This window comes from Heptranchias perlo, chromosome 41 (genome assembly GCF_035084215.1).
Source record: "Heptranchias perlo isolate sHepPer1 chromosome 41, sHepPer1.hap1, whole genome shotgun sequence".
Taxonomy (NCBI): domain Eukaryota; kingdom Metazoa; phylum Chordata; class Chondrichthyes; order Hexanchiformes; family Hexanchidae; genus Heptranchias; species Heptranchias perlo.
The window spans coordinates 2898566-2918736 of record NC_090365.1 but is presented as its reverse complement, the minus strand read 5'-3'; the positions used below and the strand labels follow the sequence as shown (position 1 = coordinate 2918736).

Genomic DNA, 20171 nt, shown 5'->3' with positions numbered 1-20171 from the left:
ACTCCTGCTCCGCTGTGAAACACGTCTCCTTTTCCCCACCTCACAGGATACGAACCCAGCTCCTTCTCACCACCTCCAAGCTCATTTTAGTCACTATTTCCAAACTTAACTCACCACAGTTTTAAACTGATGAAAGACGGGTTTTAGGTCGGAACCCTTGAGATGAATGTATGCCCCTTGGTTTCCCATCTGATCACTGCAACAGAAAGAGCGTTCATTAAGAGAGACGGCTTCAGATACAGGCAATTACTATGAACGAGGACCGGAGACAGCGGGCGTCCAGTGCTGCGATACTAAGGGAGCATCTAGTCCTGATGCTCCAGTCCTCACGAGCGTGCGGGGCAGGCTTGATGGACCAGCTGGACTTTTCCTGTCCCTCAATTCCGTATGTACCCGTGATCTGTGCTGAGTCTGTTGATCTCAGCCAAGGGCACCCCTAGGATAGGGAGGGAAATCAGACAAGATTCTTGCTCCCGGTCAATATTCAGCGATGGCCTCCTACTGGAAAGCAGGCCATTGTTTGGATGTTAGGACGCTCAGAAGCTCAAGTGCAGCTGTTATCGTTGGATCTCCTGTCACCAACTGCTATCTAGGCCACTCGGGTGAAGTGCTTTGGAGACTAATTTCTCTGCCTGGGGAATTAGTGACGAGGGGGGGCATTAATTTAAAATTGTCACAGAGCGAGTGAGGAGAGGTATGGAAGAGATTTCCTTACTCAGGGGGTTGTTGGAACATAAGAAATAGGAGCAGGAGTGGGCCAATCGGCCCCTCGAGCCTGCTCCGCCATTCAATAAGATCATGGCTGATCTGATCCTAACCTCAAATTTAAATTCATGTCCAATTTCCTGCCCGCTCCCCGTAACCCCTAATTCCCTTTACTTCTAGGAAACTGTCTATTTCTGTTTTAAATTTATTTAATGATGTAGCTAAAGTTGGAGCATGGAATGCTTTGCCACAGAGAGTGGCCACGGCAGGGACCATTCACCTGTTAAAGGGAAAAATGATAGCCATTCAGCCCATCGTGCCTGTGCCGGCTCTTTGAAAGAGCTATCCAATTAGTCCCACTGCCCTGCTCTTTTCCCCATAAGCCCTGCAATTTTCTCCCCTTCCAGTATTTATCCAATTCTCTGTTGAAAGTTATTACTGAATCTGCTCCCACCGCCCTTTCAGGCAGCGCATTCCAGATCAGAACAACTCGCTGCGTAAAAAAAACATTCTCATCTCCCCTCTGGCTCTTTTGCTAATTACCTTAAATCTGTGTCCTCTGGTTACCGACCCTCCTGCCGACGGAAACAGTTTCTCCTTATTTACTCTATCGAAACCCCTCCATTAAATCTCCCCTTAACCGTCTCTGCTCGAAGCTGGATAAACATTTGAGGCAGAGGAAGGTGGGGAGGAGAGCAGGGCAGTGGGATTACGTTTTGGATTGCTCTAGCACAGACGTGGCAGGCCGGATGGCCTCCATCTGTAAACTCGTGGAGTCAGCCGGCGCCTTCGGGAGAAGAATTGGTGGGGGCAGTAAAAGGTGAACGGGCAGCAGTTCCCCCCCCACCCCTCCTTTCATTGGGCAGAACCAATCCACGGTGCTCCGAAGAGTCACTGGAACAGTACAGAATACTCACCAATAGTTTGGTGCCGAGAACACAGTGATACATTTGCCGTCGTGCGTAACCTCGTAGCCCTCTGGCTTCACCTCGTGGCTCCGGATTATGTAATCTAGTTGGTTCTCTTCCAGGAACCGGCTGGTGACATCCGGTCCGAACTGGCAGCTGACGCCACGCTTGCTGACTGACCTCCCGTTCTGGAAAGGCAACGGAGACGTGGGCACTTTTCACTCTGGGCACTGGGCAAGACATACCACAAAAACAACTGCCGTTAACGCAACTACTCGGGGGGTGTGGGCAGCAGGGTTAGAGGATTTCGGCAGAGTTCCTCTGACGGCTAACTGGGAAAATGCATTGCTCAGTATGGTACGGAGCCCCACGGATCAGAACATTCCCAGGTTTGATCCCAGCTATGCGACATTGGTGAAGTTGGGGTGCCACAATGGGTATCTGGAATCCTGGGTTAGGGAAGGAATCAGGGGCAGTGGGGGGAAATCCAGCCCCTGAACACTATCCAGTGGAAGGGCACGCATGTCTAGAGGGCCCAGGGCCAGGCTTGGCGACAATTCTCCTATGGCTGAACTGTCTGCCAGCAGTCACTGCCCTCGGCCACAGGTGTCCGAGCCTCTGCCTTCGTGGGCTGTGTAGATCGTACCATGGAGCCTCGGGGAAGCACAATTTTTGAAATCCTGTTCCCATTACCCCTGCAGATATCTCGGGTTGCTGATACTGAGGGAGTGCTGCATTGTCGGAGGTGCCGCCTTTCGGATGAGACGTTAAACCAGAGGCCCCGTCTGCCCTCTCAGGTGGACGTAAAAGCTCTCACAGCAGCAGCGAGTGAGTTCTCCCAGTACAGATGTGTGTGTTCTGACTTAGGATTTATCCACCAATGAGAAAACAGCGTGAACAGTCCTTGCAAACGTCCAGGCCCAGAAAATTCAAACAGGACAAACCAGCAAACAATAAAGCACAACTGGGAGCTGTATGGGCTTCGATTACCAAGGCTCTGGGGCGCCGACGGGACGGGGGAAGAAACCCATGTGGTCCTAGGTTCACAGGTTGGACACTGGATGCCTCTGGTCTAGGCTGACACAAAGAATGGCTGAGGTTTGGCCGGAGTCTGTCCTGGTTTTGGTCTCTTACCTGAGGCTGTGGGTCTGACCAGAGCAAGTCACACATTGGACCTGTTGCAAAACAAGCAGATAAAAGAGAATATTTTAAAAAAGGTAGGAGGAGTGCAGTACTCAGGAACAGAGAAACAGTAAGCCTGGTATTGGATACAATGAAATATGGCAGTGAGACAGAGGAAAGAGACAGATCAATTTATTGCTTCTTCGTATGTTCAAAAAAAAAACCTTTGTTAACTTATGAGAAACAAAAAAGCCTCTTCATTTGTAGCTTAGAAATCTCCGTGTGACTGCTCTAAATAAAAGATAATCATAGATTGCAGCACAGGAGGCCAATCGGCCCACTGAGCCTGTGCCGGCTCTTTGTAAGAGCAATCCAGTTAGTCCCATTCCCCCATGGCCCTACAAATTTTCTCCCTTCAAGTATTTATCCAATTCCCTTTTTGAAAGCCACGACTGAATCTGCTTCCACCGCCCTTTCAGGCAGCGCGTTCCAGATCATAACTGCTCACTGCGTAAAAAATTGTTCCTCAAGTCGCCTTTGTTTTTTTTGCCAATCACCTTGAATCTGTGTCCTCTGTTCTCGACCCTTCCGCCAATGGGAATAGTTTCTCTTTATTTACTTATTCCACTTAAACGAGTGGAATGCGTTTGGCACTAGTGTATAAGCGTGCACTTACACACACACACACACACACACACACACACATCACATTCAGGGCAGTGTTTGAGGGGTTAAATCAGTAAGATTAAAGCTTTACACTTCTATGTATAATCCCTCTTGAAGTGTAAACGCAAAAATTTATAGCTTTAAGAAAAAGACTTAAGGTTCAAGAAACAAAATCGAATTTTTACACTGATCTATTTCATAAGGCGTCAACGCCTCCACTATGTTTGATCTCAGCTAGGCCCCAGCACATCTTGCACTCAGTCATGGGCACAGGCCACCAATCATGGAAGCCTCGGCCAGATAACATGCTCAGAGTCCCGTCAGAGAGCGGCAGGATGGGATTTCATACCCGAGTCTGGAGGCTGTCTGTTCCGCTCGATCTTCTTGATGTCGTCGAGGGTTATGCCATCTTCACTGAAGAGCCCTCCGTGCATAATCTATATGGTGAATAATTTTAAATCGATCAGAAGGCTGCACAGTCCAGTATCTTCCTGTAGCAGCCCCCCCACCTCACCTAGCCCTCCCCGGTCGAGCGAAAAAGTATTCTTTGTTACCTCCAGACTCGACGATGCCAATGCTCTCCTGGCCGGCCTCCCACCTTCCGTAAACTTGAGCTCGTCCAAAACTCTGCTGCCCGTATCCTAACTCGCACCAAATGCCCCGTTCACCTACATTGGCTCCCGGTCCAGCAACACCTCGATGTTCGAATCCCTCTGTAGCCTCGCCCCTCCCTAACCTCCTCCAGCCCTACAACCCTCCGAGATCGCTGCGCTCCTCCAGTTCTGGCCTCTTGCGCATCCCCAATTTTCATCGCTCCACCATTGGCGGCCGTGCCTTCAGCTGCCTGGGCCCCAAGCTCTGGAATTCCCTCCCTAAAGCTTTTCCTCGCTCTCCTCCATTGTTGCTGCTTAAAACCTACCTCTTTGACCAAACTTTTGGTCACCTGCCCTAATATCTCCTATGTGGCTTGGTGTAAAATTTTGTCTAGATGAAGCTTCTTTGAACGCTTTTACTACGTTAAAGGCTCTGTATAAATGCAAGTTGTTGAGGTAAACAGATCGCGAAGACCCAGCCTATGCTAAGTTGGCTGAATTCAGTCCAGGCAGCAGTCGGGGTACTGTCCAGCGAGCCCTGTACGCGCGGACACTGTCTGGCATAGCTGTGATGTCCCCCTCCCTCCTGTAGTCAAATAGCCTGGTGAGGCTCACTGTCTAGGTTCACACGTGAACAGCCACTTGGGCGAGGCGCCAGAGGGCTAATGGTGCCTGTGGAACTGTACCCACCTCCGCACCAGAGGGTGGTGGAGGTTAGAAAAACCCAGAAGGCAATAAAATAAAATAATTCTGCTTGAGCACAAAATCCAGGCCGACACTCCAACGCAGTACTGAGAGCGTGCTGCAGTGTCGGAGGTGCCATCTTTCGGATGAGACGTTAAACCGAGGCCTCGTCTGCCCTCTCAGGTGGACGTAAGAGATCCCATGGCTCTATTCAAAGAGGAGGGGAGTTCTGCTTGGTGTCCAGGCCAATATTTAATCCATCAACCAATACCTAAATTCAGTTTAATTGATCATTCATCATGTTGCTGTTTGCAGGATTTTGCTGTGCGCAAATTAGCTGCCGCGTTTCCTACATTACAACAGTGATTACACTTAAAAAGTACTTTATTGGCTGTAAAGCGCTTTGGGACGTTCTAAGGTTGTGAAAAGCACGATATAGAATCATAGAAAGGTTACAGCGCGGAAGGAGGCCATTCGGCCTATCGAGTCCATGCTGGAATTCATGTATATAAATGCAAGTTCTTTCTTTTAATCAGTGGCTTTCTGACCTTTTCTTGAGAGAACCTGGAAAGCCAAGAAACAGCGGTCAGTGTCAGACGCTACCGAAACAGGAGAGTTTATACCAAGGCTTCCTCACCAATACTTTACTGTTGATGCACTGAGCCAAAGGCAGCCACTGGAACACCTCGCTGAAGAGCTCAAACATCTGCGACGTATATTTGGCCTTCACCTCACCCTCAAAACCGTACATTTGGTTCATGTTGTCCGTTTCGTGGTTACCTGCAATGGCCAAAACACGCCTCCCGTTAACCACAGGCATCACTGTTTTTTGCCATACGTCAAACTTCTTTGCAAATTGCAATGGCCTGCTGCCGTCTCTCAAAATCTACCTGCTGCTGTCTGAAATCCTCCCTTTTTAAAAAAAAATTTGTTCATGGGATGTGGGCGTCGCTGGCGAGGCTGGCATTTATTGCCCATCCCTAATTGCCCCTTGAGAAGGTGGTGGTGAGCCGCCTTCTTGAACCGCTGCAGTCCGTGTGGTGAAGGTTCTCCCACAGTGCTGTTAGGAAGGGAGTTCCAGGATTTTGACCCAGCGACGATGAAGGAACGGCGATATATTTCCAAGTCGGGACGGTGTGTGACTTGGAGGGGTACGTGCAGGTGGTGTTGTTGTTCCCATGTACCTGCTGCTCTTGCCCTTCTAGGTGGTAGAGGTCGTGGGTTTGGGAGGTGCTGTCAAAGAAGCCTTGGCGAGTTGCCGCAGTGCATCCTGTGGATGGTACACACAACAGCTACTGTGCGCCGGTGGTGAAGAGAGTGAATGGTGTCACAAGCCATTCAGTGCAAGACAGCAGGGGAGCTAAGCTTGCCTCTGGGCTCCCTGCTAGAATTCAGCCAAGCAGGGAAAGGGGACAGGGTGTGGGAGGGGGAGAAACAGACAGGCAGGTCTCCCGCTGCTCCAGGCTGCAATCTAGTAACCCCCAGCTGAAAAGTGCAGAGACGGGGCTGGGCTCGGCTGCAATCTCTCCTACGGTCAATCAACCTGCAGATACTTTCAGTCTCGACTTGCAGGCAACAAATCCAGGGACGTGAGCTATGAATTTAGATTCGCCGATGGGGTGAGATGAAGTCGGGCGGGAGGAGGCTCATGTGCAGCATTAACACCAGCATGGACCAGTTGGGCCGAATGGCCTGTATCTGTGCTGTAAATTTCTATGTCACTCTATGCAAAATGGCTGCCTGGGCAAGGCACCCCAGTGGGGGGAGCCAGGAAAAATCCTGGGGGAATAAAAAAGACACATAAAAGGGAAGTGGATCAGCTAATGTTCGCCAAGTGGATGCTCTTTTGCTGCAGCTCACACACTAATTTATTCTTACTCTTTCTTGCCGTGCAAGCCGTTATTTTTTGCACCCTCCTTGCTCATGCTTTTGTCTGCCTCCCCTTTCTCACTTTCACTCACTTTTGTGGTATTTGTGTCTTGTTTGCTCTTTCTCTCCCTCCCTATGTGTCAGGAGCTTGCCCAGTGGGATTATATTACACCATGTTACAATAACGTCTTGTCACCAAGCAGGAGAATTTATTGCTTTGAACTTCAAATAATCTTAGATGTCAGCCTCAAGTTCAGTGGTAGCACAGATCTTGGGTTCAACCCTTTCTCCAGAGACTTGAGCATATAATCCAGGCTGACATTCCAGTGCGGTATTGAGGGAGTGTTGCACTGGCGGAGGTGCTGTCTTTCGGATGAGATGTTAAACCGAGGTCATGTCTGCCCTCTCGGGTGGACATAAAAGATCCCACGGCTTATTCGAAGAGCAGGGGAGTTCTCCCTGATGTTCTGGGCCAATATTTATCTCATAACCGACATCACTAAGATGGATCATCTTGGATGGTCATTTATCTCATTGCTGTTTGTGGGATCTTGCTGTGCAGTGACAACACTTCAAAAATACTTCACTGGCAGTTAAAGCACTTTGGGGTGCCCTGAGGTCATGAAAGGCTCTGTAGCCACCCATCTGTTTCCCATGGAAAGGATGAGCCAAGACAGGCTTAAACTGTTTCATCTGCATTAATACCTAGTGTCTAGGCTATATGGCAAGGAGCATTATTTACAAAGGAGTGTCTAAGTTGCCAGTCTGCTCTCTGCCACTGATCCCCCTCCTCGCATCTTAAATTCTCCCCTACAACCACTATGCTGTACTACCTCCCATCTTGCCTTCCTTTGGTCTCTTTTCCTCTCCTCATTCGCCCCACCACCCCGAAATGTTTCCCCTTCTCCTGCTCAGTGACCCCTTTCCACCTAAAATGCTCAACTGTCCTGTCTGGAGCGTTAAACCCAAACTGATCTCAACTAAAAAAGTGTCCAAATTTGAATTCTGCCCACTCATCGCTCTTATTCCCCCCCCCCCCCGCCAACCCTCACTCTCATTCCAAGTTATTCCCTTATTCAAGAACTTCAATTTCCCCCTATCTGTCCCTATTTTTTCCGCTTTCGTTTAACCCATGTTCTTGCCTCTTTTCTAATCTGCCCCTCTCCATTTTGAAGTGGGAAGAGATTTTTTTTACAAAGCCTTTTTATCCGTCAAAACTGCTGCACCATCACACTCGCTCATGGCACATTTCTTTTCTTGGCATTGATTCATGGCACGGTGTCGTGCCTCATTTAAACCAGGACCCTGACTAGATGGGACTGTTTTATTGGGAGGGTGGGGGGCAGGGGAGAAAGGGAAACTGATTGGGTTGGTGTGGAGACCCCTCCCCCAGAATCAGAGAAGACACCCATTTAAGAAGGTCAAAAGGGACAAGATACACCTGAAAAAAAAGATGATCTTGTAATTTATTTTACTGCCGTTTGTGGGATCTTGCTGTGTACAAATTGGCAGCTGCGTTTCCTACATTACAACAGTGACTGCACTTCTTAAGTACTTCATTGTAAAGCGCTTTGGGATGTCATGAGGTAGTGAAAGGTGTTGTAAACTGGATAGCCCGGTGGGTAGGATAGAATACTAGAGCTTGGTCTTCAGTTGCTTCCAAGCCTTTATTCAGAGCTCCACATGACACCCACCACACCCTAGATAAGCTCTCTTATTTATGGATACAAGAGAGTCCCCAACTGATACACACCACCTGAATATAATTAACACTAATTGATATAAATCACATGGATACAATTAATAAAAGGCTCTATATAAATGCAAGTTCTTTGTTTTACACAGGACAAAAAGGGAAAACAAATCTTACCTCGAAGAACATGGAAGTGATTTGGCTGGAGCAGCTTGAATCCAAACAGGATTAATATAACCTCCACGGAGAAAGACCCTCGGTCTACAAAATCACCATTAAATAACTGAGCGACGAGCACATTAAGGACCATGAGCTGGGTTAGCAGTGGAGAACACATGAAATCAAACAGGATTTGGCTCCTCTGTTACACGAAGGGACGTGGGGTGAGCAGTGACGAAATACCTTGCCTGGTTTTGGGGGGGGGGGGGGGCAATGTACACGACCCCCACAATTTCTGGTTCCAGTCCTACCTCTGGAGGAATATAATTTGAGGTGTCGCGACTGCTGCCAGAAGCAGAGGACAGTGTAACGAGCTGCTTCAGACGGAGGGGGTGCCAGTGGCGGGTAAGGCAATTTTCACAATCGTTGGGGCCGTGTGCACGGCTGAAGAGGCCCATGCACAGAACAGTAAAAGGCACAAAGCGATTATGCTGCCATTCTGTTGTTCCTGCTGTTCATGGGGCAGATTTCGAATACAGGCGGCCAGACCGTATTGTGGAACCAGTACCGCTGAAATCCATTCTGCAGTACAAACGGCTCAGCGAGTTTACACAGCGAATAACCGAGCCATGTGGCCAAATTCATCTCTGGTCTGCGCTTACTAATCTTAGCTAGGCTGCTAAAATTGGCCTCAGCGTCCCTGATCTAGGGAATAGGAGGGTGGAGAGAAGAAGGGAAATCAACCAGGATTCCTGCTCCTAATCACTATATAGCGATCCATGCCGGAAAGGGAACTTGTGGATGGTAGGCAGAAAGGATTGGGCTGGGCTGCGATGCCGCCCATAGTCGAATGTCTTGTTGACACTCATACGGAAGAGTGGGCAAGGTACCAGAACGCTGACACCTCTGGAACAGGACACTAGCAAGGAATCAATGCTGGTGGAGAAAACCAGCGAGGAAAAAACAAATAAATGGGGTGGGAGGGACACCATGTCCTGGACACTGGTTTCTCATCAGTAATATCACAGTCAAGCCCAAACACGTGACACATTGTTACCCATCAACCAGCGGAATAAGTACCCTTCTTTCAATCATCCGCACTCAGCGAGTAATACTCCTGCCTCCGAGGCAGAAGGTTGTAGGTTCAATCCCCACTCCAGGACTTGAGCCCGTAATCCCGGCTGACACTTCAGTGCAGTACTGAAGGAGTGCTGCATTACTGGAGGTGCTGTCCTTCAGATGAGATGTTAAAATGAGGCCCTGCCTGCTTGTTCAGATGGATTACAGAAGTGCTCTGAGGAAGTGCTGCATTGTCAGAGGAAAGAAGTTCCATCAGACCCCGCCAGCCTGTTCAGGTGGACATAAAAGATCCTGAGGCATTTTATCAAAGAAGAGTAGGGAGTTCTTCCAGTGTCCTGGCCAACACTGATCCCTCAACCAACATCACCAATGCAAATTAAGTGGTCTTTCATCTCGTTGCTGTTTGCGGGATCTTGCTGTGTGCAAATTGGCTGCCGCACATAACACCAGTGACTGCACTTCCAGAAAGTAATTCAATGGCTGTGACATCCTGAGGACTTGAAAGGCCCCATATAAATGCAAGTTCTTTATTAATTTCTGTCCCTCTCTGAATTGCATTGCGGCCACTTGCACCATGTGCACTTTACCAGGGCTCCCTCAATGTGAAAAGGATACATAAGGATTAGATTCTGAAGGTAATCCATTGAGTTCAAATATATTCAACAGGTCATAGAACTGTCCGTGAATGTCTCCGCAAATGGTAATGGACTCTTTCTGAAAGAGAAACAGGCAGCTGCGTACAAACAAGTCACCGACCCACAAATGCAGGCAACAGTCTAATCACTATTCTCACAAAAGAATATAAAGAAAGTAACACCGGACTCTGTGATGTCTCAAGGAGTTTGTGCAGAGAGAATCTGAGCCCAATAGACCAGGACGGTCCTTGGTTCAGTTTCCAGTCACTGTACTCATGCATGAGAGAGAGAGAGGACGATAGAGAGAGAGAGAGAGAGAGAGAGAGGACGATAGAGAGAGAGAGGACGATAGAGAGAGAACGATAGAGAGAGAGAGGACGATAGAGAGAGAGAGAGAGAGAGGACGATAGAGAGAGAGAGAGAGAGAGGACGAGAGAGAGAGAGAGAGAGAGAGGACGAGAGAGAGAGAGAGAGAGGACGAGAGAGAGAGAGAGAGAGAGAGAGAGAGAGAGGGAGAGGACGATAGAGAGAGGACGATAGAGAGAGGGAGGACGAGAGAGAGAACGAGAGCGCAACATCAGGATTGGGCTTGGCTGTGATGCCTGCCCCAGTTGAGTCCCCTATCATCACTCGATATCCAGGTTCACACAGGAATATGGGAACTCAGAGGAGGGCTGCCATTGGCCTGGAGTAGTTTCTGGGAAGAAGAGGAACAAACGATTGAGAAAAAAAATAGAAGAAAAAGGAAAATGACCTTGAGCTGCTCTTGGGGTTCTGTGTCAGAGCAGCCTTGGTGTTGACATCTGGGCAAGGAGTTTAAGCATTTGTGCAGGAAAAGTAGGGTCTTGTGTATTATAGACCCCACGTTTCCTGCACAAGTGCTCAGTCTTAGCATTAGCGCATCTTGCGCTTTCCTTATTCTCTGGTTATAACTAACTAACTAACTAGAGAATAAGGAATGGTTCTAGGATTCTACAATCATACAGCACAGGAGGCCATTTGGCCCATCGTGCTTGTGGCGGCTCTTTGAACGAGCTATTCAATTAGTTCCACTCCCCTGTCATTATGGTGACAGAAACATTACCAGCTCCCATCATAGACCTTACCTCGCCCAGTGTGATTTCTACCAGACTGGGTAATTTCGACAGCACTTCTTTCACCTGGACCAGAATCTGTAAGAGAAGGTGAGAAAAGTCAAATGCACAACGCGGAGAGTGGGACTAAGAATTGAACAGGAGCCTTAATTCTAAACTCACGAGATACGGATATATGGGAGCAGAATAGATGTTAAAAATACTAACTGGTATCAGAACTTGACCTCCCATTTAGTGAAGGGTGGGGGGTAATATGTTTGCTGCTTTAACAACGTGCACGATCCAGGATCCAGGCAAACCAAAGGTTCACTCGGTTAATCCCGGGAATGAGGGGGCGGACATATGAGGAGAGGTTGAGTAGATTGGGACTCTATTCATTGGAGTTCAGAAGAATGAGAGGCGATCTTATTGAAACATATAAGATTGTGAAGGGGCTTGATCGGGTGGATGCGGTAAGGATGTTCCCAAGGATGGGTGAAACTAGAACGAGGGGGCATAATCTTAGAATAAGGGGCTGCTCTTTCAAAACTGAGATGAGGAGAAACTTCTTCACTCAGAGGGTAGTAGGGCTGTGGAATTTGCTGCCCCAGGAAGCTGTGGAAGCTACATCATTAAATAAATTTAAAACAGAAATAGACAGTTTCCTAGAAGTAAAGGGAATTAGGGGTTACGGGGAGCGGGCAGGAAATTGGACATGAATTTAGATTTGAGGTTAGGATCAGATCAGCCATGATCTTATTGAATGGCGGAGCAGGCTCGAGGGGCCGATTGGCCTACTCCTGCTCCTATTTCTTATGTTCTTATGTAAACTAGGAGGTTTGTGATCTACTGCATTTTAAACAGCTGCAGCCCTCCCAAGCGCCACAGACCAGTTTAACTCGTCAGACTGCCAGGATTCAGGACAAGTTTACTTGTGTTTGAATGCAACATTCACAGCTACATAATGCCAGTGGTGATCTTCTAAATATAGCTTTCCCATAAGCTGAGGAAAAAAAAACCTTTAAAGCAGGTTTACAGTGAAAACCTTCTTCAAAAAAAAGGCTGCCACTGCGAATGGTGGGTGGGAGGGAGCAGGGAGACAGGAATAAAGTTAAATATTTTAAACATAAAAATTGAGTGGGGGGGGGGGGGGGAGGAGGTAAGAAGGGGAGGGAAAATAAAAGATGAGGGGGGAAAAAAGAGCTGGGCAAAAATTTGGAGATGGAATATAATGTGGGAAAATGGGAAGTCATCCACTTTGGGAGGAAAAATAAATAAGCAAAATATTATTTGAATGGAGAAATACTACAGAATGCTGCGGTACAGAGGGATCTGAGTGTCCTCGTACATGAAATACAAAAAGTCAACATACAGGTGCAGCAGGTAATCCGGAAGGCAAACGGAATATTGGCCTTTATTTCTCGGGGGATGGAGTATGAAAGCAGGGAAGTCATGCTGCAACTGTACAGGGTGCTGGTGAGACCACACCTGGAGTACTGCGTACAGTTCTGGTGCCCTTATTTAAGGAAGGACATACCTGCATTGGAGGCAGTTCAGAGAAGGTTCACTGGGTTGATTCTGGGTATGGAAGGATTGTCTTATGAGGAAAGATTGAACAGGTTGGGTCTATACTCATTGGAGTTTAGAAGAATGAGAGGAGATCTTATTGAGACACACAAGTTTCTAAGGGGACTCGATAGGGTAGATGCTGAGAGGATGTTACCCCTCATGGGGGAATCTAAAACTAGGGGGCATAGTCTCAGAATAAGGGGTCGCCCGTTTAAGACGGAAATGAGGAGGAATTTCTTCTCCCAGAGGGTTGTGAATCTTTGGAATTCTTTACCCCAAAAAGCTGTGGAGGCTGAGTTAGTGAATACATTCAAGGCTGAGTTAGACAAATTTTTGATCAGCAAGGGAGTCAAAGGATATGGGGAAAGGGCGGGAAAGCGGAGTTGAGGTAAAAATCAGATCAGCCATGATCTCATTGAATGGTGGAGCAGGCTCAAGGAGCCGAATGGCCTACTCCTGCTCCTATCTCTTATGGTCTTATGGGTTACTATAGTAATAAAAATAATTCTAGTGGATTTATTACTGTAATGTTAGTGATTGTTTAATTGTCACAATTTGTAAGCTGAAAACAAAAACAAATAAAACTGGTTGGCCTACGACAACTCGCATTTATATTGCGTCTTTAACTTAGTAAAACGTCCCAAGGCGCTTCACAGCAGTGTAATCAGACAAAAAATAAAGACGCTGCTTCCATGATATGGCCTACAGTGTTCTGGTTAAGACGTGGGTTATGGGTTACCGTATTTGTAGCATCTTGTGCCATTACCACCCTGACATCTCCTGGTTACAATGCGCTACAGCAAGTCTTTGAAAAGGACTTAGCAGGGAAGAGTAAAGGTTATGGGGTGGTTGGAATAAAGATCACAAAGTGCTGTACCACGAGAAGTCACAAACAGCCAAGGATAATAATGAGTAACGGAAGCGAAAGAAGGCACCTTACCCGAGGGCGAAGCGGCTCCTCTTTAGATATCTACACGAGAGTTCTGAGAAGTGCCCAGGATTTGCTGTTACCTACCTGATAAGCACATTTCCTGTGCAATTTCTTCTGGTCTTTAAACCACTGCATTAGATCTTTCATGAACTGTAAAGTGACTTTCCCATCTTCCAGTTTGGGACCAGTATAATCATCTTCGATTGCTAAACACACAAAAAACAACCAGGAGAATGAAAGACTGCAACACGTACAGGATCAAAATACAGGTTTAGATGGTGGGGGCGGGGGGGAGAGAGACAGCGCACTGCTAGCACTGGGGGTCTCCTCAAAGATCACAGAAATCTTGAAACCGATTAATAAGCAAAGGAGGGAGGGGTTTGTTCTACACTCTATCCCAACTCAAAAAACTTCAGCACACCTGATGGTATTGTGGGTAAATATCACCAGAGTTCACACTGTGACGCTTTCCATGGTCGAATACCCTAGCAGCACTTGCCCTCTAAGCTCACACGAGAAGAATGCCGAGAGCTCCCGGTACCCGTATCCCAGCAAGAATCAGCATTTTCAGTTAGAGTGGCAAAAGAACCAGAGAGGAGATGAGGAGAATTTTTATGCAGCGAGTTATTATGATCTGGAATGCGCTGCCTGAAAGGGCGGTGGAAGCAGATTCAATAATAACTTTCAAAAGAGAATTGGATAAATACTTGAAGGGGAAATATTTGCAGGACTATGGGGAAAGGGCAGGGGAGTGGGGCTAATTGGATAGCTCTTTCAAAAGAGTCGGCACTGCACGATGGGCCGAATGGCCTCCTTCTGTGCTGTATGATTCCACAAGCTGGATCCAGACCCAGGACCAGTGTCCCCAGTGAGAAACGCAAGGTCTCCATTTTTAAAGTTAGCCATCTCCGATACTTACTCATGCTCTCTATATCTAAAGAGTCCACCACCGATCTCTTCAGTTCATCGTTTGCTATTGCACGTTCAAAGGCTTTCTGTTTGACAATTTTGTTACACTCTTGGTATTTCATTTTAGCGTCTTTGTCATTTGGCTTCACTTTAACCACCTGCAGCAGAACAGACGGGCACAAAGGTTATATCCGACCGCATGTTGTGTACCGCGGAGGGTTTATCATGAGGAGAGATGCAGAGAGTGACCCATCTCCGAAAAATAAGTCGCTCCAACCCATCCGGGCAATCACTCATAAGAACAAAGTCTGGAGTGAGAAGAGGTCATTCTGCCCATCAAGCCCTCTCCCTCCAAAGTCATTGTTCCCTACCCCCCTCTTCTCAATCCATTGATCCCAATCTGTTGGCCATCTCTTGACTACAGACGACACAGGTGAAGACTAGGGACCAGGGAGTTTTCCAGCTTTGCCAAACTTGCTATGTGGATTTTTCAATTTAAAAACTTACTTTGGCGGGGGGGCCAACAGTATAAACAGCTAGCTGAAGTCAAATAACGGCACTCAAATATGAGATTGTCTGCACGTTGGAGACTGCCTGGCTCGCTCACATCCGAGTGTTGTCGCTGGGGCTTATTTTGTGTATTGGTGCCAATACACTACTGAGAAGTCACGCTTAGCCCAATGCACATTAAATGATGTGGAGATGCCGGTGATGGACTGGGGTTGACAATTGTAAACAATTTTACAACACCAAGTTATAGTCCAGCAATTTTATTTTAAATTCACAAGCTTTCGGAGACTTCCTCCTTCCTCAGGTAAATGTTGTGCACATTAAATGGTGTGTGATCTGCTTTGCGTCTGAATCTTAATCCATCTCCTCAACTTGTTCCCATCACAAGCAACAGACCTGTAACCATCAGTGTGTCACAGCTCAAAATTTTCCAGACTCAACCTAGGGTTGGAAAGACACAATCTAGAATTGCATTCCATTAGAAACAGTACGAAAATGGCATATATTCATCATTATACTTTACTAGGGATAACTTTTGAGGTGGATTTTTCTTTAAAAGGGTTAATTAACGACCTCATCCTTAGTTGGGACTGTCCAGAAACACAACTAAATGCCAGACTGGATACAATTGGACTCTCGGAAATGCACAGCAGCCTATTTACCACCAAGACTGGCACACAAAAAAATTTGCAGGTGTAAAACACACGAAATACTCACAGCTCAGAGCAAAATCGGTCGAGGCCAACAAGTACACAAGGAAAAATATACACAGAGAATCTCACCTTAAACCTAAAGCTGTCGGGACGGAGATGAGTTAGCAGTAATTTTGTTGTGCTGAGTTTAAAAGTTTTTTTTTATTCGTTCACGGGATGTGGGCGTCGCTGGCAAGGCCGGCATTTATTGCCCATCCCTAATTGCCCCTTGAGAAGGTGGTGGTGAGCCACCTTCTTGAACCGCTGCAGTCCGTGTGGTGACGGTTCTCCCACAGTGCTGTTAGGAAGGGAGTTCCAGGATTTTGACCCAGCGACAATGAAGGAACGGCGATATATTTCCAAGTCGGGATGGTGTGTGACTTGGAGGGGAACGTGCAGGTGGTGTTGTTCCCATGCGCCTGCTGCCCTTGTCCTTCTAGGTGGTAGAGGTCGCGGGTTTGGGAGGTGCTGTCGAAGAAGCCTTGGCGAGTTGCTGCAGTGCATCCTGTGGATGGTGCTCACTGCAGCCACAGTGCGCCGGTGGTGAAGGGAGTGAATGTTTAGGGTGGTGGATGGGGTGCCAATCAAGCAGGCTGCTTTATCTTCGATGGTGTCGAGCTTCTTGAGTGTTGTTGGAGCTGCACTCATCCAGGCAAGTGGAGAGTATTCCATCACACTCCTGACTTGTGCCTTGTAGATGGTGGAAAGGCTTTGGGGAGTCAGGAGGTGAGTCACTCGCCGCAGAATACCCAGCCTCTGACCTGCTCTCGTAGCCACGGTATTTATATGGCTGGTCCAGTTAAGTTTCTGGTCAATGGTGACCCCCAGGATGTTGATGGTGGGGGATTCGGCGATGGTAATGCCGTTGAATGTCAAGGGGAGGTGGTTAGACTCTCTCTTGTTGGAGATGGTCATTGCCTGGCACTTATCTGGCGCGAATGTTACTTGCCACTTATGAGCCCAAGCCTGGATGTTGTCCAGGTCTTGCTGCATGCAGGCTCGAACTGCTTCATTATCTGAGGGGTTGCGAATGGAACTGAACACTGTGCTGTCATCAGCGAACATCCCCATTTCTGACCTTATGATGGAGGGAAGGTCATTGATGAAGCAGCTGAAGATGGTTGGGCCTAGGACACTGCCCTGAGGAACTCCTGCAGCAATGCTCTGCGGCTGAGATGATTGGCCTCCAACAACCACTACCATCTTCCTTTGTGCTCGGTATGACTCCAGCCACTGGAGAGTTTTCCCCCTGATTCCCATTGACTTCAATTTTACTAGGGCTCCTTGGTGCCACACTCGGTCAAATGCTGCCTTGATGTCAAGGGCAGTCACTCTCACCTCACCTCTGGAATTCAGCTCTTTTGTCCATGTTTGGACCAAGGCTGTAATGAGGTCTGGAGCCGAGTGGTCCTGGCGGAACCCAAACTGAGCATCGGTGAGCAGGTTATTGGTGAGTAAGTGCCACTTGATAGCACTGTCGACGACACCTTCCATCACTTTGCTGATGATTGAGAGTAGACTGATGGGGCGGTAATTGGCCGGATTGGATTTGTCCTGCTTTTTGTGGACAGGACATACCTGGGCAATTTTCCACATTGTCGGGTGGATGCCAGTGTTATAGCTGTACTGGAACAGCTTGGCTAGAGGCGCAGCTAGTTCTGGAGCACAAGTCTTCAGCACTACAGCTGGGATGTTGTCGGGGCCCATAGCCTTTGCTGTATCCAGTGCACTCAGCCGTTTCTTGAAATCACGTGGAGTGAATCGAATTGGCCGAAGACTGGCTTCCGTGATGGTGGGGATATCGGGAGGAGGCTGAGATGGATTATCCACTCGACACTTCTGGCTGAAGATGGTTGCAAACGCTTCAGCCTTGTCTTTTGCACTCACGTGCTGGACTCCGCCATCATTGAGAATGGGGATGTTTGCAGAGCCTCCTCCTCCCGTTCGTTGTTTAATTGTCCACCACCATTCACGACTGGATGTGGCAGGACTGCAGAGCTTTGATCTGATCCGTTGGTTGTGGAATCGCTTAGCTCTGTCTATAGCATGTTGCTTCTGCTGTTTAGCATGCATGTAGTCCTGAGTTGTAGCTTCACCAGGTTGGCACCTCATTTTTAGGTACGCCTGGTGCTGCTCCTGGCATGCTCTTCTACACTCCTCATTGAACCAGGGTTGATCTCCTGGCTTGTTGGTAATGGTAGAGTGAGGAATATGCCGGGCCATGAGGTTACAGATTGTGCTGGAATACAATTCTGCTGCTGCTGATGGCCCACAGCGCCTCATGGATGCCCAGTTTTGAGCTGCTAGATCTGTTCTGAATCTATCCCATTTCGCACGGTGGTAGTGCCACACAACACGTTGGATGGTGTCCTCAGTGCGAAGACGGGATTTCATCTCCACGAGGACTGTGCGGTGGTCACTCCTACCAATACTGTCATGGACAGATGCATTTGCGACAGGTAGATTGGTGAGGACGAGGTCAAGTAGGTTTTTCCCTCGTGTCGGTTCGCTCACCACCTGCCGCAGGCCCAGTCTAGCAGCTATGTCCTTCAGGACTCAGCCAGCTCGGTCAGTAGTGGTGCTGCCGCCGAGCCACTCTTGGTGATGGACATTGAAGTCCCCCACCCAGAGTACATTTTGTGCCCTTGCTACCCTCAGTGCTTCCTCCAAGTGGTGTTCAACATGGAGGAGGACTGATTCATCAGCTGAGGGAGGACGGTAGGTGGTAATCAGCAGGAGGTTTCCTTGCCCATGTTTGACCTGATGCCATGAGATTTCATGGGGTCCAGAGTCAATGTTGAGGACTCCCAGGGCCACTCCCTCCTGACTGTATATCACTGTACCGCCACCTCTGGTGGGTCTGTCCTGCCGGTGGGACAGGACATGCCCAGGGATGGTGATAGAAGAGTCTGGGACGTTAGCTGAAAGATATGATTCTGTGAGTATGGCTATGTCAGGCTGTTGCTTGACTAGTCTGTGGGACAGCTCTCCCAATTTTGGCACAAGTCCCCAGATGTTAGTAAGGAGGACCTTGCAGGGTCGACTGGGCTTGGTGTTTTGCCGTTGTCGTGTCCGGTGCCTAGTGGTCCGATGCCGGGTCGTCCGTCCGGTTTTATTCTTATTATGACTTTTCGTAGCGAGATTTTTACAACTGAGTGGCTTGCTAGGCCATTTCAGAGGGCAATTAAGAATCAACCACATTGCTGTGCGTCTGGAGTCACATATAGGCCAGACCGGGTAAGGGCGGCAGGCTTCCTTCCCTAAAGGACATTAGTGAACCAGATGGGTTTTTACGACAATCCGGTAGTTTCATGGCCATGATACTAGTATTTTAATTCCAGATTTTTATTTAATTAATTGAATTTAATTAATTGAATTTAAATTCGCCAGCTGCCGTGGCGGGATTTGAACTCATGACTCTGGATTTTAGTCCAGGAACTCTGGATTACTAGCCCAGTAACATAACCACTATGCTACCGTACCCTCTTGGGGGGAATAGAATGGGACTGACGAGCCTGCTGCTAAAATAAGTTGTGAATGCCCCCAATTTGTATTTATAAGAGTTGACTGTATGTGGAATGATTTTCTAATAAGCTTTTACAGAAGATTCATCGTCCTTACTGCCCTGCTATAAATACCCTGACATTTCTGTGCATGCACCTGACAACGCACGGCAGCAACTGTTAAAACGTTTGCCAGCATTTATAGGATTTGTTGGAGGGTATCGCGCTGAATAAAAAAACAATCGGCTCAAAGGACCAACATCGGGAGTCAGTCAAAAGGGAAATGTCTGGACTTAACATATCCCTTTTTTAATAAACTCACAGTGCAGTAACAGGACTGTCTTCCCTCGCTTCGGAGCAGAGAGGTCTGTGTGGTCAGACGGGAGGACATCTTGGTTGGACACACTGTGAAGTCACAGCACTTGTAAATACCAACTGAAGTCCATCCTACAAATCGCTTCCTCCCCCCATTTGTGTTCAGTGCTTTGAGTTCCACACATTTTTCTCTCCTCTTAACTAGTCAAGGCTCCTGCAGTTCCTGTTGGAACCCACAGGGTATGTGTGTGTGAGTGAGAGAAAGGACAGAATTCCACTCAGCTGCGATAGACCCCACAGTCGAACAGCCTGACCAAGCTCAACTGTATAGGATCACACGTGAAAGAACGACCAGTTCTGTGGAACTGCACCCCAACACTTTAGCACATTCAGGGGAAGAGAAAGTGTAAAAACAACCAAGAATAAAACAAACCCAAGGCTCACAGTTCCAACAGATAAATAACAAGAGAAAGAAGGAATGTGCATTCATATAGCACCCATCACATCCTCAGGACACCCCAAAGCGCTTGACAGCCAATGAATTACTTGTGAAGT

General features: G+C 47.9%; 1 protein-coding gene across 1 annotated transcript in view; it reads right to left on the bottom strand.

Annotated features, from left to right (window-relative positions):
* Positions 1-20171, bottom strand: part of ppp5c (protein phosphatase 5, catalytic subunit) — a 30269-nt gene that overhangs the window by 4442 nt on the left and 5656 nt on the right. The window contains exons 3-12 of the mRNA XM_067974889.1: positions 14607-14754; positions 13772-13893; positions 11221-11286; positions 10095-10193; positions 8418-8523; positions 5316-5458; positions 3751-3838; positions 2748-2788; positions 1623-1801; positions 115-196 (exon numbers count right to left, since the gene is read on the bottom strand). Coding sequence (XP_067830990.1) covers positions 115-196; positions 1623-1801; positions 2748-2788; positions 3751-3838; positions 5316-5458; positions 8418-8523; positions 10095-10193; positions 11221-11286; positions 13772-13893; positions 14607-14754 — 1074 coding nt within the window. The remainder of the gene's footprint in view (positions 1-114; positions 197-1622; positions 1802-2747; positions 2789-3750; positions 3839-5315; positions 5459-8417; positions 8524-10094; positions 10194-11220; positions 11287-13771; positions 13894-14606; positions 14755-20171) is intronic.